The sequence below is a fragment of the Hypanus sabinus genome, chromosome 25 (genome assembly GCF_030144855.1).
Source record: "Hypanus sabinus isolate sHypSab1 chromosome 25, sHypSab1.hap1, whole genome shotgun sequence".
Classification (NCBI taxonomy): Eukaryota; Metazoa; Chordata; class Chondrichthyes; order Myliobatiformes; family Dasyatidae; genus Hypanus; species Hypanus sabinus.
Window position 1 is genome coordinate 5,292,932 of NC_082730.1, and position 22,259 is coordinate 5,315,190.

General features: G+C 51.2%; 1 protein-coding gene across 2 annotated transcripts in view; it reads left to right on the forward strand.

Moving 5' to 3' along the window:
* LOC132380944 (plexin-A2-like) overlaps positions 1–22,259 on the forward strand; it is a 570,948-nt gene that overhangs the window by 421,726 nt on the left and 126,963 nt on the right. For both annotated transcript variants that reach the window (XM_059949929.1, XM_059949928.1), the window contains exons 14-15: positions 1,546–1,663; positions 5,944–6,080. In XM_059949929.1, coding sequence (XP_059805912.1) covers positions 1,546–1,663; positions 5,944–6,080 — 255 coding nt within the window. The remainder of the gene's footprint in view (positions 1–1,545; positions 1,664–5,943; positions 6,081–22,259) is intronic.

Sequence of the window (22,259 nt, forward strand, 5' to 3'; positions counted from 1 at the left end):
AGTACACAATCCCTGAAAAAGCTGTTTCGGCGGATGTTATAGAAGCACAATGCGGCAGTGATTTCAGAGTTGGCTAAAAGTTCTGTTATTTTCTCATCACAGGCCAGAGCCAGCAAAGTGTGAAAATTAACAGCTACTAAACATTCCTTAATTCTGTTTCATTAGATTCAAAGCCTCTGCTTGTTCATTGCCAAAACATAACGCAGCGCGTTAGGAAGTTTGGAAACGGCACAGAAGTTGGCAGAGTTGTGGATGCCGAGGAAGATTGTCGAAGGATAGAGCAAGACATAGACCAGCTGAAAATGTGGGAGGAGGCATAGCAGATGTAGTTTACTTTGGACAAGTATGGGGTGCCGTATTTGGAAGATCAAATGTACAGAAAAAAATATGCAGTTAATGGCATGGTATGAGTGTTAATATACAGAATCTTGAGATGCGGATCCACAGCTCCTGAAAAGTGGCAACACAAGTGGATTGGAGAGCATAGCATCTATTTGCCTTCATTGACTGAAGCAAGCCTCAGAATAGAAGTACATTCCTTTAGGGCAGTGATGAGGAGGAAGTTCTTTAGCCAGAGGGTGGTGAATCTGTGGAATTTGTTGCCACAGGCAGCTGTGGAGTACAAGTCATAGGGTCTGTTTAAGGCAGAGGTTGACAGATTCTTGATCGGTCAGGGCATGAAGGGAGATGGGCTGAAGGCAGGAGATTGGGGCTGAGAAGGAAAATTGATGACATGGCAAGGTAGACTCGATGGGCCAAATGGCATAATTCTGCTACTATGTCTAGGGTCTTATGGTCTTATGTAGATGAACAAATTTATAGAGAAATCACAGACTATTTCAAGATGGTGATTTTAACTTTCTACATGGAGGCCAAGTCATCGGGTATATTTAAAGTGGAGTATGATGGGTTCCTGATCAGTAAGAACATCAAAGGAAGAAAGCAGGAGAAGGGGTTGGAGAGGGATGATAAATCAGCCATGCAGTGAGCAAATTCTGCTCCTATGTTTTCTGGTCTTGATTTCAACGCATTAAAGCAATCCATTTGAGTGTGGTTCTACATACAACACCATTGTGACTCAATCTCATCATCTGCTACTGAAGTGATTGGTGCAAGAAGAGGGAGGTATATTTGAATGTCACAGCTCTTTCATCTAGTCTAATGTTGTTCTTTTGCGTGATCTGATGAAATATTACAGAATGTGGAAGACATTCTGGCTGTGGCAGTAAATTGCTTTGTGCCACACCCACCGTCTCCCAGAGTTAAATCTCGATATTGTATTCTCATGTTATCTTTTTACCGCTTGTAATTGAAATTCACTACATGCTGCTTGCTGTAGGGGACAATTTGTTCGTGGTGCAGGCTTTGACAGCAGCTTAATCTGTCGCACTCTCTGCCAAGGAGCATTCATTTATTTCAGTAGAAAATGTCAGTGTAAAATTAGAAAACAGCCTTAACAGCAGATGCACACACAAGCACTGGGAGGTGACATATGTTCTAGTTCTGTGTTCTTAATGTGTTCTCATTCTGCATTTTCTTTGACAGAATTGTGTGTGAAATGGGGGAAGCAAGGCTTCTCAAGGAATCGGGTCCCGTCCAGCTGTGTGTTGGCGAGTGTGAGCCAAGATTCATGACGGAGTCAGCGCAACAGTACACCTTTGTGGTGAGTTAGCCCAGCGACAAGAGTGGCCCAGGGAATTTCTTTCACGCAACCCAGTACAGAAACCGTGGAAGACAGATGGGTGTTTCAGCTCTCATGCACAATGCATAATGTACTCTTGGAATTTGAAAACTCAACATAACCTGCAATTGTAGAAATGGGAAGTTAAAACCAGAAATGCTAAGAACACCCTGCAGGTCATGCAACATCTGGGGAGAGAGGAACAGAGTTCACATATCAGCCTGGACTCACTTGTTTTCTCTCTCAGATTAGCTGCAGAGTCTTCAACCTAAAACATTAATTCTGTTTCTCTTCCCACAAATGCTGCTTGTCCTACTGAGCATTGGCAGCATCTTGTTTCCTGTTCTTATTTCCTTTTTCAGCATCATCAGATCTTTCTGTGATTGTCCTCACTCAAGTTGTTGTGCGGGTTTGTTGCAGAATACCAGCAGGTTCGCTGGTATCTGTGAGGAAGGTAACTTCCTGTCCCTACCTAGTCTGCGACACACTCTGCAATGGAAAGTTGCCAGCAGCTTTCATGTCTGAAAAATTGAATAAATTAAAAACAACTTTTCTGTACCTTTCTGTCTGTTTCCCATGGAATTTCTTGGTCCCTGTGTGTGTGTGTGTGTGTGTGTGTGTGTGTGTGTTTCCCTCCGTAATGAAGCATTTGTAGAATAGGGCCATCTTTGTCTTGCTATGGCTCCCGGCATTCTCTGAACACAAACACTCTGCAGTTAATCTGAGCTCTGCAGCTTTTGGATGTCAAATGACTTGGATATTTTTCCCCAATCCCACGCTATGATGTTCATACAACTATGATCTCTGTAGGGCTGGGAAGACTGTGATTTGTCTCAATGGAAGTTTAGTGTAAAAGCTATGTGCTTTTCTGAATGCATTGTGAAGTTTTGTTGAGTGGATGTTGGCTGAGATTTCCAGTGTGACAGGTTTAGCTATTCTGAGTGTCTGGTCTGACTGAAGTGTGCAGACATCTTCTCTTCTGATGAACACTGAAGAAATGTCTGCTACAAGGAATTTCTGCGAGTCTTTGGCACCATAGCTATACAAATTACATTAAATAAATATTGCAAAAAGAGAGCAAAAAGTATGGAGAGGTGGCATTCATGAGCTGGTTCATTGACAGTGGAGGGGGAGAAGCTGTTCCTAAAACACTGAGTATGCGTCTTCATGAATTAGTAGTTTATTTTCACTTTCAAAAAGTGACATTGAGGAAAACCAGATGATCTCCCTTCTCCCAACTCTTTTACTTTGATTCTTCATAACATCTCCTTCCACCCTACTCATCAAAAGACCTCAGTCTCTTCAAAGATTTAAAGATTCACATATTATCAGAGTATGTTTGCAGTATACAAACCTGAGACTCGTCTTCTCGTAGACAGCCACCAAACAAAGAAAATCCTGGAATCCATTCAAAGAAAAACATCAGACTTTCAACGTGCAAAAAAAAAGAACAAATTGTGCAAATGACAAAAAAATGAGTAACAACCACAGAATATAAAAAAAATCAAACCACAGAGTCATCAAAAGAGTCCAGACATTTTCACTTCAATTTAATCTAGCACTGTGTCATTCATTATCTGCAGACAACACAGCCAGACCACCCCAGTAAAAATCACACTAAATAGCACCAAAAAAGGAGAATCAGAAACGAGAAATACATCCTGACATGAACTACAGTCCACAAACTGTGTTGATGAAACCTTGTCCAAGACCCAAGATACCAGCACCATCCTCCAGTAGCAAAGAGTTAGAGAGAGAGAGAGAGAGAGAGAGAGAGAGAGAGAGAGAGAGATGGTTCAAACACAAACCAGGAGCAGCAGGCGAGAGGAAGAGAGGGACCCACTTGCCTTCTACTCTCATCCTAGATGATTTCAATCTTCCTCAATGCTTAATCAGTGAGATTGGTGAGAATAGAGTCAATCGTGGGCTTGAGCCCTACCTCCAGGCTTCTAGACCTCGAGGCCGGCCAGTTCACTTGTAACCTCCCCAAACCCCCTCGGAGACAGCAAAGCACCAGGTCGCTCAAGTGTCCAAAAACTCGACACCAAAATGTAAATCACAGGTTCCAACGATTGTGGAACCACATTTGAAAGAAAAGGAAGAAGTAGAGGAAGGGAAAGAAATAGTTCATGAACTGTCTGACGGATGTCACCCTTGCTCCCATTGTTTGTTGGCAGCATCTTTCGATAGAATTGGAAGGAGTGGGTGATTTCAGCCTGGTAAAGTCAACATGAACTTGTTCAAATTAAAAATATTCACATTGCCAATGTAAATCCAAATAACTGCAGATTTGGAAATCTGAAATTAAAGTAGAAAATGTTTGAAATAACCAGCAGGTTAGAGTTAACATTTCAGATTGAAGAGCCAGGACTAATAGGGGAGGAGAGAAGCTTGTGAAAGTGGGAGATAGAGTAATGGTGACCATGTAATCTGGGTGATCTGCTCAGTGAGTGAACGGAAGTAGTTGGAGAGGGAGGATGTAGACGGGGATGTGAGATACAGAGCAGGAAGAGGTGCCCGGCAGGTCAGGCCTGTCATGCTCTCCGATTCCAAAGGGAGACAGAAACCAGGAAAATGAGGAAGGCGCAAGCTGAGCCAATATCACCAACAGGCGACTGATACAGACAGAAATCCGGTCGTCTGGACCTATAGAGTTCAGTAGCCAGCCCCGAAAGCTGATCTGTGCCTGGGCTGAAGATGAGGTGTGGTTTCTTGAGCTTGTAAGGACAGGAGGTCACAGATGATAGGTCAACGGGGGACTGGGATGGGGTACTTTTACTGCAGAGATGAGTAGAAATTTCTTCAACCAGAAGTTAGTGAGTCTATGGAATTCATTGCCACAAAGGACTGTGAAGCCAAAGTTATTGGTTATATTTAAAGCAGAGATCTTGATTAGTAAGGGTGTCCAAGGATCCAGGGAAAGGCAGGAGCATGTGGATGAGAGGGATAATAAATCAGCCACGGTAGAATGGCAGAGCAGACTCAATGGACCAAATAGCCTGATTCTACATTTATGTTTTATATTCTTATGGTCTTGTGAATAACGTGGAAGCAACAGGAAGCTGAAGATCAGCTCTGGAGAATGTACAGGGGAATCCTCAGACTGATCACCTAATCACCTAAAGAAGAATCTCATGAAGGATCAGAGGGTTGCAAGAAGTTGATGTTTACGTGTTAGGATTCTCCAGTGTATACACGTGAGTCCCCGGAGTGATCACCTAAATCACTTGATCTTCACAGATTGGGTGACCTGTCACAAACATCACCCTCTTCCAACCCGCTGAACCTGAACAAGATTCTTCCCTCTCCATCCCAGTTCTGACAAAAGGCCAGTGACCTGAATTTGTCCCCATTTCTCCTTCCCCCACATGCAGCCCTACCTGTGGCATATTTCAGGAATTTTCTGTTTTCATAATTTTATTTTTTTTTACTCAGATCCAGTGTGGAGTAGGACCATCTGGCCCTTCGAGGCATGCCACCCAGAAATCCTCCAATTTAATGTTAGTCTAATCACAGGACAATTCACAATGACCAATTAACTTACAAACCAGCCCATCTTTGGACTGTGGGAGGAAACCAGATCACCCAGAAGAAACCCACTTGGTCACAGGGAGAACATATAAACTCCTTACAGGCAGCAGTGGGAAGGGAACCCCGGTCGGCTGTACTGTAAAATGTTGTGTTGACTACTACGCTACCATACTGTCCCTAATCACATCACTTTCGGGTAAAATGCAATCATTTGGGGACCTTATGGTCGAGCGAACGTGGTTCTTTTTAACCACTGCACATCAGAGACTATTTTGTTAGTTATACGTTCAACAAGGGTTTAAATCCACTCTGTCTCAGCTGCTCAGGGCATTTATGGAAATCTGTTTATTGGTTTTCATTATTCAAAGAGACAGTGCTTTTAGGAAGCAGTCCTGAACCAACTCTGTTCCACAGAACAGAATCTATTCAAGCTGCGATGCCTGCCAGTGAACGTTAACTGGATGAAAAAGAGGGCAAGTGATTGAAGGTATTCTTTTCAAGCCTTCAAAGAGATGTAGATTCCACTTATCACCCTGGGGATGAGCAGAGAAGCAAAGTTAATAAATGTAAGCTGGAGAACTTTGATTATGTTATCATCTAAGTGATTTATCCTGCAAAGGAACTGCTTATAGTATCAGTTGGGTCAAACTTGAGAAGTAATTTCATCTTTAATCAGCCTTTATCTGTCCTTCTCCTATGTAAATGTCTATTTTCTCTCCTCCCTTCTACAGAAGCCATCTCTGCAGGACCTGAGCCCGAGTCGAGGTCCAGAGTCTGGGGGGACAATGGTGACGATCACTGGCAAACATCTTGGTGCTGGCAGCTCTGTCAACGTGATGTTTGGGAACCAGACCTGCGAGTTTTACAGGTGAGGGGATGAGGGAAGTCTGGTTCACAGGAGCTTGCACCTCTCACTGCATTGGGTTTGTCTGCCCTGGTATGCCTGGTGAATCAGAATCAGAATCAGGTCCATTATCACTGACGTACTGTAAGTCAGTCAGGTTTTATTCAGGTACCGATTGAACTAAGCTGCAATTGGAAGTTTGTCCGAAGGTTCAGCATACCCGATTCCAGTCTATCTGATGATCTGCTGTGGAAGTGGCTGAGAACTTTTCCTCCTCCATTTGTCTCAGTCCAAAGCAGAAAATTCACCATCAAGATGAGCTTCCACCACAGATCTGTATCATCACCAAGCAGGCTCATCCTTAATGTCTCCCGATAGCCTCCACCTCAGCAAACTGCCATCTATTCTCCTACATATGAAAGGTCTCCATCTTGCCTTCCACAGATGCTGCCTGAGGTCTTTGATTTCTCCAACAGTTTGCCAGTTACTACCTCAGCTCATCTGAAAGCCTTGTCTGTATGCTTTTTAAGCTTTAGCTTGTACCCTTCCTCCACGCTCCTGACATTGTTATCTCTGTCAGGAACATCCTGGGCTGTGCTGCCCTTCTCTACTTCTTTGGTTTCTTGAATACAGAGGCTTCGCATTCAATAAGGTCTCAACTTTCAGAATCTCACCTCGCAATCCAGATTCTGGCTATTGCCCATAAAGCAGACAAAGGAACTTGGGAGTCTTTGTGCTGGGTTCCCTAAAGGTTAATTTGCAGGATCAATCTGTGGTGAGGAAGGCAAATGCAATGTTGGCATTAATTTCAAGAGGTCTAGAACATAAAAGCAAGGATGTAATGATGAGGTTTTATAAAGCACTGGAGAGGCCTCACTTGGAGTATTGTGACAGTTTAGGGCCCCTTATCTCAGAAAGGGTGTGCCCATATTGGAGAGGGTTCACAAAAGTGAAATCACTCCAGTGCCGACAAATGCTGGCACTGGGCCTCCACTTGCTGGAGTTCAGAAAGCTGAAGAGTGATCTCACTGAAACATATTGAATGGTGAAAGCTCTTGACAGAGTGGATGTGGAGGGGATGTTTCCTATGATGGCAGAGTCTAAGACCAGAGGACACAGCCTCAGAATAGAGGTGCATCTCTTTAGAACGGAGATGAGGAGCGATTTCTTTAGCCAGACAATAGTGAATCAGTAGACTTCATTGCCACAAGAAGCTGAGGACGTTGTCCTTATGAATATTTAAGGCAGAAGTTGATAGATTCTTCATTGGTCAAGCCATGTAGGGATACGGGGAGAAATCAGGAGGCTGGGGCTGAGAGGAAGGAATAATGGATCAGCCATGATGAAATGGTGCAGCAGACTCGATAGTCCAAAGAGCCTAATTCTGTTCCTATATCTTATTTAGTGGACGTTTGTGTTGTCTAGAAATGCCATGAATGACATCAGCCAACATGAATTGGTGTTTAAGATTTTAAGATTATTTGTGCAAATTTCTGTTGCTTGGACTAGAAACAATGTCTTTGAGGGTAGGTTGAGTGAGCTAGGACTTTTTGCTTTGAAGCAAAGAGGAATGAGAGGTGACTTGATAGAGGTGTACAAGATAGTAGAGTCATGGATTGAGTGGACTGGCAGAGACTGTTGCTCAGGGTGGAAATGGCTAATACCAGAGAGACACAATTTTAAGGTGATGGGGAGAAAGTATAGGGGGGAATGTCAGAGGTAAATTTTTTTACACAGAGAGTGGTGGGTGCATGAAACAACATGCTAGTGGTGGTGGTAGAGGCAGATATATTAGGGACATTTACGAAACTCTTAGGAAGGTGGATAATAGAAGAATGGAGGGTTATGTGTGAGGGAATGGTTAGCTTGATGTTGCTAATGCAAGTGACCCATTTTACTGCATGTTTTGATGTAATAGCCCCAAGAGGACCATAACCTTGTCATAGGGTTTTGGAGGCTTGCGTGTCTCAATGACCCAGAGAGCTAAGCTGGAGTCAGGGCTTTGTGCTTTGGCTCTTGGTAGGGTCACCCATGCCAAACAGGTCAAAGGGTAGAGGCCAGACTAAAAATGGTCTACCTGTCCTGCTGGTTTGGGGATTTAGCTCAGGGCTAACAAACCCGACTGGTCAAAAAACAATTGTTACAGAAACAGCAATGAAGAATACTTCTCTAAAGACATAGATTGAGGACCTTTATTGCTGCCTAAACACCAGAAGTGTAATGGGTAGTAAGTTTAATGTCATAAGCAAGATTGAATCTTAAGTCTTGATCTTCAAGTAGTTAAAGGTCAGCAGAACATTTTGGGCCAAATGGCCTGTATTGTGCTATAATATTTCATGTTTTAAATCACCCTGCATTTTATGATCATCTTTTGGGAGCAAACTTATACTGAACAATCTGTATGAAAGTCGGTCAACATGATAAAGGGATCTCCACACTTCCTATTAGTCCAACTCTAGATTAAAACATTAGTCACCAGAAGACAGGTTAATGTAATCTTCAATAATGTGAAGCATTGTAAGGCTTTGACTGAGCTTGCTAGCTCTGATCTTCCAGATTTATTCCATTCTGAGTGTTGATACAGCAGTGCACCAACAGGGAGAGTGGAACCTCCACTTGGACTCGGTCCAGGGTCAGGGTCAGAAGGCACTGGACTGACAGATGACCAGTTCAAAGTGAAGTTCAGAGGGACATTAAAAGATAATGTGAGTATGCTGAACTCTGTAAATGGCATTCAGCAGTGGGAACTGGAGGTTTAAGACCAAAAAGCACGTGAGCAGAATTAGGCCATTCAGCCCCTCAAGTCTGTGCCACTAATCCATCTTGGCTGATTTATTAACCCTCTCAACCCCATTCTCCTGCCTTCTCCCCATAACCTTGACACTCTGAATAATCAAGAACCTATCAGCCACTGCTTTAAATATACACAAAGAATTGGCCTCCACAGCCCCTGTGGCAATGAATTCCACAGATTCACCACACTCTGACTAAAGAAATTCCTGCTCATCTCTGTTCTGAAGGAACATCCTTCTATTCAGAGGCTGTTACCTATGGTCCCAGACTCTCCCACTGTAGGAAGCATATAGCATATCTTAAGGAAGAGCAAATAGGAATAATTTGTAAATAATGTGAAACCAAGAGCAGTGGAGAAGCAGAGTTCGACAGATATCTTTAGAAAAGAAAATCAATTCATGTGACTAATGGAAGGTTGACCTTTATCTCAAGGCTACTGCAATCCTGTAAGAGGATGTTAAACTTAGGTTGTGTTGAACAAAATTCTCTTTGTATTCATTTAAGTGCAGGAAATTTAAGGCAATCCAATCCGAAGCCTGCGTTGCTAGAGTTGTGGAGGTTGCGTCCTAGTTGTCTCATACGCAAGCCTGGGCAGTGCGATACGGGAAGCAGTCTGTGGCCCAGGCACAGCCCTAGCTGTCTCATACGCAAGCCTGGGCAGTGCGATACGGGAAGCAGTCTGTTGCCCAGGGACAGCCCTAGCTGTCTAGATACGCAAGCCTGGGCAGTGCAATACGGGAAGCAGTCTGTGGCCCAGGGACAGCCCTAGCTGTCTAGATACGCAAGCCTGGGCAGTACGATACGGGAAGCAGTCTGTTACCCAGGGACAGCTCTAGCTGTCTCATACACAACCCTGGGCAGTACGATATGGGAAGCAGTCTGTTGCCCAGGGACAGCCCTAGCTGTCTAGATACGCAAGCCTGGGCAGTGCGATACGGGAAGCAGTCTGTGGCCCAGGGACAGCCCTAGCTGTCTAGATACGCAAGCCTGGGCAGTGCGATACGGGAAGCAGTCTGTGGCCCAGGGACAGCCCTAGCTGTCTAGATACGCAAGCCTGGGCAGTGCGATACGGGAAGTAGTCTGTGGCCCAGGGACAGCCCTAGCTGTCTAGATACGCAAGCCTGGGCAGTACGATACGGGAAGCAGTCTGTTACCCAGGGACAGCCCTAGCTGTCTAGATACGCAAACCTGGGCAGTACGATACGGGAAGCAGTCTGTTACCCAGGGACAGCTCTAGCTGTCTCATACACAACCCTGGGCAGTACGATATGGGAAACAGTCTGTGGCCCAAGGACAGCCCTAGCTGTCTCATACGCAGGCCCGGGCAGTACGATACGGGAAGCAGTCTGTTTCCCAGGGACAGCTCTAGCTGTCTCATACGCAGGCCTAGGCAGTACGATATGGGAAGCAGACTGTTGCCCAGGGACAGCCCTAGCTGTCTCATACGCAAGCCTGGGCAGTACGATACGGGAAGCAGACTGTTGCCCAGGGACAGCCCTAGCTGTCTCATACGCAAGCCTGGGCAGTACGATATGGGAAGCAGTCTGTTGCCCAGGGACAGCCCTAGCTGTCTATATACGCAAGCCTGGGCAGTACGATACGGGAACCAGTCTGTTGCCCAGAGACAGCCCTAGCTGTCTCATATGCAAGCCTGGGCAGTACGATACGGGAAGCAGTCCGTGGCCCAGGGACAGCTCTAGTTGTCTGGTACGCAAGCCTGGGCAGTACGATACGGGAAGCAGTCTGTTGCCCAGGGTCAGCCCTAGCTGTCTCATACGCAAGCCTGTGCAGTACGATACGGGAAGCAGTCTGTTTCCCAGGGACACCTCTAGCTGTCTCATACGCAAAACTGGACAGTACGATACGGAAGCAGTCTGTTGCCCAGGGACAGCCCTAGCTGTCTAGATACCCAAGCCTGTGCAGTACGATACAGGAAGCATTCTGTTGCCCAGGGACAGCCCTTGCTGTCTCATACGCAAGCCTGGGCAGTACGATACGGGAAGCAGTCTGTAGCCCAGAGACAGCCCTAGCTGTCTCATACGCAAGCCTGGGCAGTACGATACGGGAAGCAGTCTGTTGCCCAGGGACAGCCCTAGCTGTCTAGATACACAAGCCTGTGCAGTACGATACGGGAAGCATTCTGTTGCCCAGGGACAGCCCTTGCTGTCTCATACGCAAGCCTGGGCAGTACGATACGGGAAGCAGTCTGTAGCCCAGAGACAGCCGTAGCTGTCTCATACGCAAGCCTGGGCAGTACGATACGGGAAGCAGTCTGTTTCCCAGGGACAGCTCTAGCTGTCTAGATACGCAAGCCTGGGCAGTATGATACGGGAAGCAGTCTGTGGCCCAGGGACAGCCCTAGCTGTCTCATACGCAAGCCTGGGCAGTACGATACGGGAAGCATTCTGTTGCCCAGGGACAGCCCTTGCTGTCTCATACGCAAGCCTGGGCAGTACGATACGGGAAGCAGTCTGTAGCCCAGAGACAGCCGTAGCTGTCTCATACGCAAGCCTGGGCAGTACGATACGGGAAGCAGTCTGTTTCCCAGGGACAGCTCTAGCTGTCTAGATACGCAAGCCTGGGCAGTATGATACGGGAAGCAGTATGTGGCCCAGGGACAGCCCTAGCTGTCTCATACGCAAGCCTGGGCAGTACGATACGGGAAGCAGTCTGTTGCCCAGGGACAGCTCTAGCTGTCTAGATACGCAAGCCTGGGCAGTACGATACGGGAAGCAGTCTGTGGCCCAGGGACAGCTCTAGCTGTCTAGATACGCAAGCCTGGGCAGTACGATACGGGAAGCAGTCTGTGGCCCAGGGACAGCTCTAGCTGTCTAGATACGCAAGCCTGGGCAGTATGATACGGGAAGCAGTCTGTGGCCCAGGGACAGCCCTAGCTGTCTCATACGCAAGCCTGGACAGTACGATACGGGAAGCAGTCTGTTACCCAGGGACAGCTCTAGCTGTCTAGACATGCAACCCTGGGCAGTACGATACGGGAAGCCGTCTGTTGCCCAGGGACAGCCCTAGCTCTCTCTTACGCAAACCTGGACAGTACGATACGGAAGCAGTCTGTTGCCCAGAGACAGCCCTAGCTGTCTCATATGCAAGCCTGGGCAGTACGATACGGGAAGCAGTCCGTGGCCCAGGGACAGCTCTAGTTGTCTGGTACGCAAGCCTGGGCAGTACGATACGGGAAGCAGTCTGTTGCCCAGGGTCAGCCCTAGCTGTCTCATACGCAAGCCTGTGCAGTACGATACGGGAAGCAGTCTGTTTCCCAGGGACACCTCTAGCTGTCTCATACGCAAAACTGGACAGTACGATACGGAAGCAGTCTGTTGCCAAGGGACAGCCCTAGCTGTCTAGATACCCAAGCCTGTGCAGTACGATACAGGAAGCATTCTGTTGCCCAGGGACAGCCCTTGCTGTCTCATACGCAAGCCTGGGCAGTACGATACGGGAAGCAGTCTGTAGCCCAGAGACAGCCCTAGCTGTCTCATACGCAAGCCTGGGCAGTACGATACGGGAAGCAGTCTGTTGCCCAGGGACAGCCCTAGCTGTCTAGATACACAAGCCTGTGCAGTACGATACGGGAAGCATTCTGTTGCCCAGGGACAGCCCTTGCTGTCTCATACGCAAGCCTGGGCAGTACGATACGGGAAGCAGTCTGTAGCCCAGAGACAGCCGTAGCTGTCTCATACGCAAGCCTGGGCAGTACGATACGGGAAGCAGTCTGTTTCCCAGGGACAGCTCTAGCTGTCTAGATACGCAAGCCTGGGCAGTATGATACGGGAAGCAGTCTGTGGCCCAGGGACAGCCCTAGCTGTCTCATACGCAAGCCTGGGCAGTACGATACGGGAAGCATTCTGTTGCCCAGGGACAGCCCTTGCTGTCTCATACGCAAGCCTGGGCAGTACGATACGGGAAGCAGTCTGTAGCCCAGAGACAGCCGTAGCTGTCTCATACGCAAGCCTGGGCAGTACGATACGGGAAGCAGTCTGTTTCCCAGGGACAGCTCTAGCTGTCTAGATACGCAAGCCTGGGCAGTATGATACGGGAAGCAGTCTGTGGCCCAGGGACAGCCCTAGCTGTCTCATACGCAAGCCTGGGCAGTACGATACGGGAAGCAGTCTGTTGCCCAGGGACAGCTCTAGCTGTCTAGATACGCAAGCCTGGGCAGTACGATACGGGAAGCAGTCTGTGGCCCAGGGACAGCTCTAGCTGTCTAGATACGCAAGCCTGGGCAGTACGATACGGGAAGCAGTCTGTGGCCCAGGGACAGCTCTAGCTGTCTAGATACGCAAGCCTGGGCAGTATGATACGGGAAGCAGTCTGTGGCCCAGGGACAGCCCTAGCTGTCTCATACGCAAGCCTGGACAGTACGATACGGGAAGCAGTCTGTTACCCAGGGACAGCTCTAGCTGTCTAGACATGCAACCCTGGGCAGTACGATACGGGAAGCCGTCTGTTGCCCAGGGACAGCCCTAGCTGTCTCTTACGCAAACCTGGACAGTACGATACGGAAGCAGTCTGTTGCCCAGGGACAGCCCTAGCTGTTTAGATACCCAAGCCTGTGCAGTACGATACGGGAAGCAGTCTGTTGCCCAGGGACAGCCCTAGCTGTCTAGATACGCAAGCCCTGGCAGTACGATACGGGAAGCAGTCTGTTGCCCAGGGACAGCCCTAGCTGTCTCATTCGCAACTCTGGACAGTATGATACGGGAAGCAGTCTGTTGCCCAGGCACAGCCCTTGTTGTCTCATACGCAAGCCTGGGCAGTACTATACGGGAGCAGTCTGTTGCCCAGGGACAGCCCTAGCTGTCTCTTACGCAAACCTGGACAGTACGATATGGAAGCAGTCTGTTGCCCAGGGACAGCTCTAGCTGTCTCATACGCAAGCCTGGGCAGTACGATACTGGAAGCAGTCGGTTACCCAGGGACAGCCCTAGCTGTCTCATACACAAGCCTGGGCAGTACGATACGGGAAGCAGACTGTTGCCCAGGGACAGCCCTAGCTGTCTCATACGCAAGCCTGGGCAGTACGATACGGGAAGCAGTCTGTTACCCAGGGACTGCCCTAGCTGTCTCATACGCAAGCCTGGGCAGTACGATATGGGAAGCAGTCTGTTGCCCAGGGACAGCCCTAGCTGTCTCATACGCAAGCCTGTGCAGTACGATACGGGAAGCAGTCTGTTGCCGAGGGTCAGCTCTGGCTGTCTAGATATGCAAGCTCGGGCAGTACGATACGGGAAGCAGTCTGTTACCCAGGGACAGCTCTAGCTGTCTCATACGAAAGCCTGGGCAGTGCGATACGGGAAGCAGTCTGTTGCCCAGGGACAGCCCTAGCTGTCTAGATACGCAAGCCTGGGCAGTATGATACGGGAAGCAGACTGATACCCAGGGACAGCCCTAGCTGTCTCATACGCAAGCCTGGGCAGTACGATACGGGAAGCAGACTGTTGCCCAGGGACAGCCCTAGCTGTCTCATACGCAAGCCTGGGCAGTACGATACGGGAAGCAGACTGTTGCCCAGGGACAGCCCTTGCTGTCTCATACGCAAGCCTGGGCAGTACGATACGGGAAGCAGTCTGTTGCCCAGAGACAGCTTCAGCTGTCTACATACGCAACTCTGGACAGTACAATACGGGAAGCAGTCTGTTGCCCAGGGACAGCCCTAGCTGTCTAGATACGCAAGCCCTGGCAGTACGATACGGGAAGCAGTCTGTTGCCCAGGCACAGCCCTTGTTGTCTCATACGCAAGCCTGGGCAGTACTATACGGGAGCAGTCTGTTGCCCAGGGACAGCCCTAGCTGTCTCTTACGCAAACCTGGACAGTACGATATGGAAGCAGTCTGTTGCCCAGGGACAGCTCTAGCTGTCTCATACGCAAGCCTGGGCAGTACGATACTGGAAGCAGTCGGTTACCCAGGGACAGCCCTAGCTGTCTCATACACAAGCCTGGGCAGTACGATACGGGAAGCAGACTGTTGCCCAGGGACAGCCCTAGCTGTCTCATACGCAAGCCTGGGCAGTACGATACGGGAAGCAGTCTGTTACCCAGGGACTGCCCTAGCTGTCTCATACGCAAGCCTGGGCAGTACGATATGGGAAGCAGTCTGTTGCCCAGGGACAGCCCTAGCTGTCTCATACGCAAGCCTGTGCAGTACGATACGGGAAGCAGTCTGTTGCCGAGGGTCAGCTCTGGCTGTCTAGATATGCAAGCTCGGGCAGTACGATACGGGAAGCAGTCTGTTACCCAGGGACAGCTCTAGCTGTCTCATACGAAAGCCTGGGCAGTGCGATACGGGAAGCAGTCTGTTGCCCAGGGACAGCCCTAGCTGTCTAGATACGCAAGCCTGGGCAGTATGATACGGGAAGCAGACTGATACCCAGGGACAGCCCTAGCTGTCTCATACGCAAGCCTGGGCAGTACGATACGGGAAGCAGACTGTTGCCCAGGGACAGCCCTAGCTGTCTCATACGCAAGCCTGGGCAGTACGATACGGGAAGCAGACTGTTGCCCAGGGACAGCCCTAGCTGTCTCATACGCAAGCCTGGGCAGTACGATACGGGAAGCAGTCTGTTACCCAGGGACAGCCCTAGCTGTCTCATACGCAAGCCTGGGCAGTACGATACGGGAAGCAGACTGTTGCCCAGGGACAGCCCTAGATGTCTCACACGCAAGCCTGGGCAGTACAATACGGGAAGCAGACTGTTGCCCAGGGACAGCCCTAGCTGTCTCATATGCAAGCCTGGGCAGTACGATACGGGAAGCAGTCTGTGGCCCAGGGACAGCCCTAGCTGTCTCATACGCAGGCCTAGGCAGTACGATACGGGAAGCAGTCTGTGGCCCAGGGACAGCCCTAGCTGTCTAGATACGCAAGCCTGGGCAGTACGATACGGGAAGCAGTCTGTTGCCCAGGGACAGCCCTAGCTGTCTCATACGAAAGCCTGTGCAGTACGATACGGGAAGCAGTCTGTTGCCCAGGGACAGCCCTAGCTGTCTCATACGCAAGCCTGTGCAGTACGATACGGGAAGCAGTCTGTTGCCCAGGGACAGCCCTAGCTGTCTCATACGCAAGCCTGTGCAGTACGATACGGGAAGCAGTCTGTTGCCCAGGGACAGCCCTAGCTGTCTCATACGCAAGCCTGGGCAGTACGATACGGGAAGCAGTCTGTTGCCCAGGGACAGCCCTAGCTGTTTAGATACCCAAGCCTGTGCAGTACGATACGGGAAGCATTCTGTTGCCCAGGGACAGCCCTTGCTGTCTCATACGCAAGCCTGGGCAGTACGATACGGGAAGCAGTCTGTTGCCCAGAGACAGCTTCAGCTGTCTACATACGCAACTCTGGACAGTACAATACGGGAAGCAGTCTGTTGCCCAGGGACAGCCCTAGCTGTCTAGATACGCAAGCCCTGGCAGTACGATACGGGAAGCAGACTGTTGCCCAGGGACAGCCCTAGCTGTCTCATTCGCAACTCTGGACAGTATGATACGGGAAGCAGTCTGTTGCCCAGGGACAGCTCTAGCTGTCTCATACGCAAGCCTGGGCAGTACGATACTGGAAGCAGTCGGTTACCCAGGGACAGCCCTAGCTGTCTCATACACAAGCCTGGGCAGTACGATACGGGAAGCAGACTGTTGCCCAGGGACAGCCCTAGCTGTCTCATACGCAAGCCTGGGCAGTACGATATGGGAAGCAGTCTGTTGCCCAGGGACAGCCCTAGCTGTCTCATACGCAAGCCTGTGCAGTACGATACGGGAAGCAGTCTGTTGCCGAGGATCAGCTCTGGCTGTCTAGATATGCAAGCTCGGGCAGTACGATACGGGAAGCAGTCTGTTACCCAGGGACAGCTCTAGCTGTCTCATACGAAAGCCTGGGCAGTGCGATACGGGAAGCAGTCTGTTGCCCAGGGACAGCCCTAGCTGTCTAGATACGCAAGCCTGGGCAGTATGATACGGGAAGCAGACTGATACCCAGGGACAGCCCTAGCTGTCTCATACGCAAGCCTGGGCAGTACGATACGGGAAGCAGACTGTTGCCCAGGGACAGCCCTAGCTGTCTCATACGCAAGCCTGGGCAGTACGATACGGGAAGCAGACAGTTGCCCAGGGACAGCCCTAGCTGTCTCATACGCAAGCCTGGGCAGTACGATACGGGAAGCAGTCTGTTACCCAGGGACAGCCCTAGCTGTCTCATACGCAAGCCTGGGCAGTACGATACGGGAAGCAGACTGTTGCCCAGGGACAGCCCTAGATGTCTCACACGCAAGCCTGGGCAGTACAATACGGGAAGCAGACTGTTGCCCAGGGACAGCCCTAGCTGTCTCATATGCAAGCCTGGGCAGTACGATACGGGAAGCAGTCTGTGGCCGAGGGACAGCCCTAGCTGTCTCATACGCAGGCCTAGGCAGTACGATACGGGAAGCAGTCTGTGGCCCAGGGACAGCCCTAGCTGTCTAGATACGCAAGCCTGGGCAGTACGATACGGGAAGCAGTCTGTTGCCCAGGGACAGCCCTGGCTGTCTCATACGAAAGCCTGTGCAGTACGATACGGGAAGCAGTCTGTTGCCCAGGGACAGCCCTAGCTGTCTCATACGCAAGCCTGGGCAGTACGATATGGGAAGCAGTCTGTTGCCCAGGGACAGCCCTAGCTGTCTCATACGCAAGCCTGTGCAGGACGATACGGGAAGCAGTCTGTTGCCGAGGGTCAGCTCTGGCTGTCTAGATATGCAAGCTCGGGCAGTACGATACGGGAAGCAGTCTGTTACCCAGGGACAGCTCTAGCTGTCTCATACGAAAGCCTGGGCAGTGCGATACGGGAAGCAGTCTGTTGCCCAGGGACAGCCCTAGCTGTCTAGATACGCAAGCCTGGGCAGTATGATACGGGAAGCAGACTGATACCCAGGGACAGCCCTAGCTGTCTCATACGCAAGCCTGGGCAGTACGATACGGGAAGCAGACTGTTGCCCAGGGACAGCCCTAGCTGTCTCATACGCAAGCCTGGGCAGTACGATACGGGAAGCAGACTGTTGCCCAGGGACAGCTCTAGCTGTCTCATACACAACCCTGGGCAGTACGATATGGGAAACAGTCTGTGGCCCAAGGACAGCCCTAGCTGTCTCATACGCAGGCCCGGGCAGTACGATACGGGAAGCAGTCTGTTTCCCAGGGACAGCTCTAGCTGTCTCATACGAAAGCCTGGGCAGTGCGATACGGGAAGCAGTCTGTTGCCCAGGGACAGCCCTAGCTGTCTAGATACGCAAGCCTGGGCAGTATGATACGGGAAGCAGACTGATACCCAGAGACAGCCCTAGCTGTCTCATACGCAAGCCTGGGCAGTACGATACGGGAAGCAGACTGTTGCCCAGGGACAGCCCTAGCTGTCTCATACGCAAGCCTGGGCAGTACGATACGGGAAGCAGTCTGTTACCCAGGGACAGCCCTAGCTGTCTCATACGCAAGCCTGGGCAGTACGATACGGGAAGCAGACTGTTGCCCAGGGACAGCCCTAGATGTCTCACACGCAAGCCTGGGCAGTACAATACGGGAAGCAGACTGTTGCCCAGGGACAGCCCTAGCTGTCTCATATGCAAGCCTGGGCAGTACGATACGGGAAGCAGTCTGTGGCCCAGGGACAGCCCTAGCTGTCTCATACGCAGGCCTAGGCAGTACGATACGGGAAGCAGTCTGTGGCCCAGGGACAGCCCTAGCTGTCTAGATACGCAAGCCTGGGCAGTACGATACGGGAAGCAGTCTGTTGCCCAGGGACAGCCCTGGCTGTCTCATACGAAAGCCTGTGCAGTACGATACGGGAAGCAGTCTGTTGCCCAGGGACAGCCCTAGCTGTCTCATACGCAAGCCTGGACAGTACGATATGGGAAGCAGTCTGTTGCCCAGGGACAGCCCTAGCTGTCTCATACGCAAGCCTGTGCAGTACGATACGGGAAGCAGACTGTTGCCCAGGGACAGCCCTAGCTGTCTCATACGCAAGCCTGGGCAGTACGATACGGGAAGCAGACTGTTGCCCAGGGACAGCTCTAGCTGTCTCATACACAACCCTGGGCAGTACGATATGGGAAACAGTCTGTGGCCCAAGGACAGCCCTAGCTGTCTCATACGCAGGCCCGGGCAGTACGATACGGGAAGCAGTCTGTTTCCCAGGGACAGCTCTAGCTGTCTCATACGCAGGCCTAGGCAGTACGATATGGGAAGCAGACTGTTGCCCAGGGACAGCCCTAGCTGTCTCATACGCAAGCCTGGGCAGTACGATACGGGAAGCAGACTGTTGCCCAGGGACAGCCCTAGCTGTCTCATACGCAAGCCTGGGCAGTACGATACGGGAAGCAGTCTGTAGCCCAGAGACAGCCGTAGCTGTCTCATACGCAAGCCTGGGCAGTACGATACGGGAAGCAGTCTGTTTCCCAGGGACAGCTCTAGCTGTCTAGATACGCAAGCCTGGGCAGTATGATACGGGAAGCAGTCTGTGGCCCAGGGACAGCCCTAGCTGTCTCATACGCAAGCCTGGGCAGTACGATACGGGAAGCATTCTGTTGCCCAGGGACAGCCCTTGCTGTCTCATACGCAAGCCTGGGCAGTACGATACGGGAAGCAGTCTGTAGCCCAGAGACAGCCGTAGCTGTCTCATACGCAAGCCTGGGCAGTACGATACGGGAAGCAGTCTGTTTCCCAGGGACAGCTCTAGCTGTCTAGATACGCAAGCCTGGGCAGTATGATACGGGAAGCAGTCTGTGGCCCAGGGACAGCCCTAGCTGTCTCATACGCAAGCCTGGGCAGTACGATACGGGAAGCAGTCTGTTGCCCAGGGACATCTCTAGCTGTCTAGATACGCAAGCCTGGGCAGTACGATACGGGAAGCAGTCTGTGGCCCAGGGACAGCTCTAGCTGTCTAGATACGCAAGCCTGGGCAGTATGATACGGGAAGCAGTCTGTGGCCCAGGGACAGCCCTTGCTGTCTCATACGCAAGCCTGGACAGTACGATACGGGAAGCAGTCTGTTACCCAGGGACGGCTCTAGCTGTCTAGACATGCAACCCTGGGCAGTACGATACGGGAAGCCGTCTGTTGCCCAGGGACAGCCCTAGCTGTCTCTTACGCAAACCTGGACAGTACGATACGGAAGCAGTCTGTTGCCCAGAGACAGCCCTAGCTGTCTCATATGCAAGCCTGGGCAGTACGATACGGGAAGCAGTCCGTGGCCCAGGGACAGCTCTAGTTGTCTGGTACGCAAGCCTGGGCAGTACGATACGGGAAGCAGTCTGTTGCCCAGGGTCAGCCCTAGCTGTCTCATACGCAAGCCTGTGCAGTACGATACGGGAAGCAGTCTGTTTCCCAGGGACACCTCTAGCTGTCTCATACGCAAAACTGGACAGTACGATACGGAAGCAGTCTGTTGCCCAGGGACAGCCCTAGCTGTCTAGATACCCAAGCCTGTGCAGTACGATACAGGAAGCATTCTGTTGCCCAGGGACAGCCCTTGCTGTCTCATACGCAAGCCTGGGCAGTACGATACGGAAAGCAGTCTGTAGCCCAGAGACAGCCCTAGCTGTCTCATACGCAAGCCTGGGCAGTACGATACGGGAAGCAGTCTGTTGCCCAGGGACAGCCCTAGCTGTCTAGATACACAAGCCTGTGCAGTACGAAACGGGAAGCATTCTGTTGCCCAGGGACAGCCCTTGCTGTCTCATACGCAAGCCTGGGCAGTACGATACGGGAAGCAGTCTGTAGCCCAGAGACAGCCGTAGCTGTCTCATACGCAAGCCTGGGCAGTACGATACGGGAAGCAGTCTGTTTCCCAGGGACAGCTCTAGCTGTCTAGATACGCAAGCCTGGGCAGTATGATACGGGAAGCAGTCTGTGGCCCAGGGACAGCCCTAGCTGTCTCATACGCAAGCCTGGGCAGTACGATACGGGAAGCATTCTGTTGCCCAGGGACAGCCCTTGCTGTCTCATACGCAAGCCTGGGCAGTACGATACGGGAAGCAGTCTGTAGCCCAGAGACAGCCGTAGCTGTCTCATACGCAAGCCTGGGCAGTACGATACGGGAAGCAGTCTGTTTCCCAGGGACAGCTCTAGCTGTCTAGATACGCAAGCCTGGGCAGTATGATACGGGAAGCAGTCTGTGGCCCAGGGACAGCCCAGCTGTCTCATACGCAAGCCTGGGCAGTACGATACGGGAAGCATTCTGTTGCCCAGGGACAGCCCTTGCTGTCTCATACGCAAGCCTGGGCAGTACGATACGGGAAGCAGTCTGTAGCCCAGAGACAGCCGTAGCTGTCTCATACGCAAGCCTGGGCAGTACGATACGGGAAGCAGTCTGTTTCCCAGGGACAGCTCTAGCTGTCTAGATACGCAAGCCTGGGCAGTATGATACGGGAAGCAGTCTGTGGCCCAGGGACAGCCCTAGCTGTCTCATACGCAAGCCTGGGCAGTACGATACGGGAAGCAGTCTGTTGCCCAGGGACAGCTCTAGCTGTCTAGATACGCAAGCCTGGGCAGTACGATACGGGAAGCAGTCTGTGGCCCAGGGACAGCTCTAGCTGTCTAGATACGCAAGCCTGGGCAGTACGATACGGGAAGCAGTCTGTGGCCCAGGGACAGCTCTAGCTGTCTAGATACGCAAGCCTGGGCAGTATGATACGGGAAGCAGTCTGTGGCCCAGGGACAGCCCTAGCTGTCTCATACGCAAGCCTGGACAGTACGATACGGGAAGCAGTCTGTTACCCAGGGACAGCTCTAGCTGTCTAGACATGCAACCCTGGGCAGTACGATACGGGAAGCCGTCTGTTGCCCAGGGACAGCCCTAGCTGTCTCTTACGCAAACCTGGACAGTACGATACGGAAGCAGTCTGTTGCCCAGAGACAGCCCTAGCTGTCTCATATGCAAGCCTGGGCAGTACGATACGGGAAGCAGTCCGTGGCCCAGGGACAGCTCTAGTTGTCTGGTACGCAAGCCTGGGCAGTACGATACGGGAAGCAGTCTGTTGCCCAGGGTCAGCCCTAGCTGTCTCATACGCAAGCCTGTGCAGTACGATACGGGAAGCAGTCTGTTTCCCAGGGACACCTCTAGCTGTCTCATACGCAAAACTGGACAGTACGATACGGAAGCAGTCTGTTGCCCAGGGACAGCCCTAGCTGTCTAGATACCCAAGCCTGTGCAGTACGATACAGGAAGCATTCTGTTGCCCAGGGACAGCCCTTGCTGTCTCATACGCAAGCCTGGGCAGTACGATACGGAAAGCAGTCTGTAGCCCAGAGACAGCCCTAGCTGTCTCATACGCAAGCCTGGGCAGTACGATACGGGAAGTAGTCTGTTGCCCAGGGACAGCCCTAGCTGTCTAGATACACAAGCCTGTGCAGTACGATACGGGAAGCATTCTGTTGCCCAGGG